Genomic DNA, 2,500 nt, shown 5'->3' on the forward strand with positions numbered 1-2,500 from the left:
GCGCGCTCAGCGCCGGCCCCACGCTGAGCGAGGAGTGCCCCGCAGACATGGTGAAGATGACCAAGTCCAAAACTTTCCAAGCTTATCTGCCAAACTGCCACCGCACGTACAGCTGTGTCCACTGCAGAGCCCACCTGGCCAATCACGACGAGCTCATCTCCAAGGCAAGTGCTGTGTCCGGCGCCGGGTGAGGCTCCTGAACTGAGGACCACCCTCACAGGTCATGACCCCGTGGTTTTTGCCAATCTGACAAAAAATAGAAATAATTTTGATTCATTCACACTAAACAGCCGTGGTGCTGGCTGTTGTCATTGCTTAATGTGATGACCTAAGGAGACCTCCACACCGCGGGCGGGTGGGGAAGGCCGACAGCGGGGATCCCGGGATCACCAAGACCCAGAGGAGTCACTGGTCAGAGCAGTAAGATAGTGTGAAACCAGACACGGTGAGGGCACCAAGGAAGTCCAGGAAACCTGGGGAAGTGGTTGAATAATAAGAGAAGCGAGACCCTCTTAAAACTGAGAAGAGAGAGGCTCCCGGGCGGGGGTGGGGCTTCAGGAGGAGGCCCGGGAGGGAGGCTCTGGCGCCTCTGAGGACCCGGAGGCCGGGCGCTGTGATGGGGTCGGCCCTTCGCTCTCACTGGGTTACACTCTGAGCAGCATGAACTGCAGAGTCAGCCCCTGGGCACATGCAGAGCTGTCCGCACGGAGGGGGAGGGCGTGTTCCCTCGGGAAGCAGTGAGGGTCCTCCTCCCCCCCACAGGTCATGACCCTTCCCTCCACCCTCGCAGGTCATGACTTCTCCCACCCACCCTCACAGGTCATGACCTCTTCCTCCGCTCTGAAGGATCATGATTCCCACCCAACCTCTTAGGTCGTGACCCCTCCACCCACCCTCACGGGTCTGTTTCCTGGGCCACAGGAACCTCACGCTCTTCTGGAAACAGAGTCTGTCCGGAAGTCGCTCCTTTCGGGAATCCCCTCCTGGGCTTCTTGTTTCGCTCAGTTAGAAGAACATGTGTCCTCGGTGCTTTAGGTAATAATGAGAGGAGGTCTCCTTTCCGTTCATGATCGGAGATGACGTTAAACAGGGCAGTTTCTGTCTCTGCTTCTGCGGCCCCTTCGTCCAGGCAGAGGTTTCCGGTCGGGCGTGGAGGGACCTGAGGCTCGCAGAGCCGCTCGGGGCCTCCCGTTCGGTCAGGCCGTGTCCCTGCTGAGCGCCTGCCCCTGAGCAGGTGACCTCCATCCTCCGTGGCCCCCGATGGCGTCTGCCCTGAAGCATTGGGCGGATCCATGAGGTGGGCCAGGCGGAGTCTGAGCTGCTGCTTCCGCTGAGCGTGAAGCTGCTGTGTCACTTCCGTCCAGGGCAGAGGCCTGGGGGCGCGGGGAGCAGTCGTGACACTAAATGAGCCTTTTAGGAGGAAAGACTGCGGAGAAGCTGAACTCCTCCAGCTCACAGGCTGCCCAGAGGTGTCGGACTCGTGTTCCAGCTGACGGGAAAGCGAATGCCGCGTTCTCCCCTTACCTCCGCGATTTTCAACCTTTTCACCTCATGGCGCACGTCAGCTCATGACTACAGTGCTGCGGCGGCACGCCAAAAATGGTTTTTGCCGATCTGACAAAAAAATAGAAATAATTTTGATTCATTCACACTAGACCGCCGTGGTGTTGGCTGTTGTCATTGCTTAATGTGATGACCTAAGGAGAAGAGGCCAGTGCCCCTGACTGAGCAGCCAGGTACTGCGTGCTTTCAGAACGTCGCTGTCTCCCGTTGTTCCTTAGCGCTCCTCACAGAGAGCAGAACCGAATCCACGGGAGGCCGGAGGCCATCCTGACAGGATCACAGCCTCTGGGTCCATCTGTTTTGTTTTGTTTTTTATATTTTACTAGTGGCCCGGTGCACGACATTTGTGCACTGGGGAAGGGGTCCCCCTCAGCCCGGCCTGCACCCTTTAATAGTCCGGGAGCCCTTGGGGGATGTTCCACTGATGGCTTAGGCCCGCTCGCCTTAGGCCCATGGGGAGCAGGCCTAAGCCATTAGTCGGACATCCTTAGTGCTGCCACAAAGGCGGGAGAGGGTCCTGCCACTGCTACTGCGCTTGCCAGCCATCAGCCCAGTTTGTGGCTGAGCGGCGATTTCCCTGTGGGAGCGTACTGACCACCAGGGGGCAGCTCCTGCGTTGAACATCTGTCCCCTGGTGGTCATCAGTGCGCATAGCGACTGGTCATTACACTGTTTAGTCGATTTGCATATTACCCTTACATTATATAGGATTGATTTTTTACAGAGAGGAAGGGAGAGGGATAGAGAGCTAGAAACATCGATGAGAGAGAAACATCCATCAGCTGCCTCCTGCACACCCCCTACTGGGAATGTGCCGGCAACTAAGGTACATGCCCTTGACCGGAATCGAACCTGGGACCGACCCTTCAGTCCACAGGCCAACGCTCTATCCACTGAGCCAAACCAGTTAGGGCGTCTGGGTCCATCTGTGGGCTAA

The 2,500-nt window shown here is 57.6% G+C and overlaps 1 protein-coding gene across 2 annotated transcripts in view; it reads left to right on the plus strand.

Annotated features, from left to right (window-relative positions):
* The first annotated feature begins 6 nt into the window (after positions 1-6).
* The window catches only part of YPEL1 (yippee-like 1), a 9,538-nt gene continuing 7,044 nt past the window's right edge, over positions 7-2,500 (plus strand). For both annotated transcript variants that reach the window (XR_314136.2, XM_005875501.2), the window contains exon 1: positions 7-164. Coding sequence is in view for 1 of the 2 variants with exons in the window: in XM_005875501.2 (XP_005875563.1) it covers positions 48-164 (117 nt within the window). In the remaining variant the exon portion in view is untranslated. The remainder of the gene's footprint in view (positions 165-2,500) is intronic.

Source organism: Myotis brandtii, unplaced genomic scaffold (assembly GCF_000412655.1).
Source record: "Myotis brandtii unplaced genomic scaffold, ASM41265v1 scaffold463, whole genome shotgun sequence".
Taxonomy (NCBI): domain Eukaryota; kingdom Metazoa; phylum Chordata; class Mammalia; order Chiroptera; family Vespertilionidae; genus Myotis; species Myotis brandtii.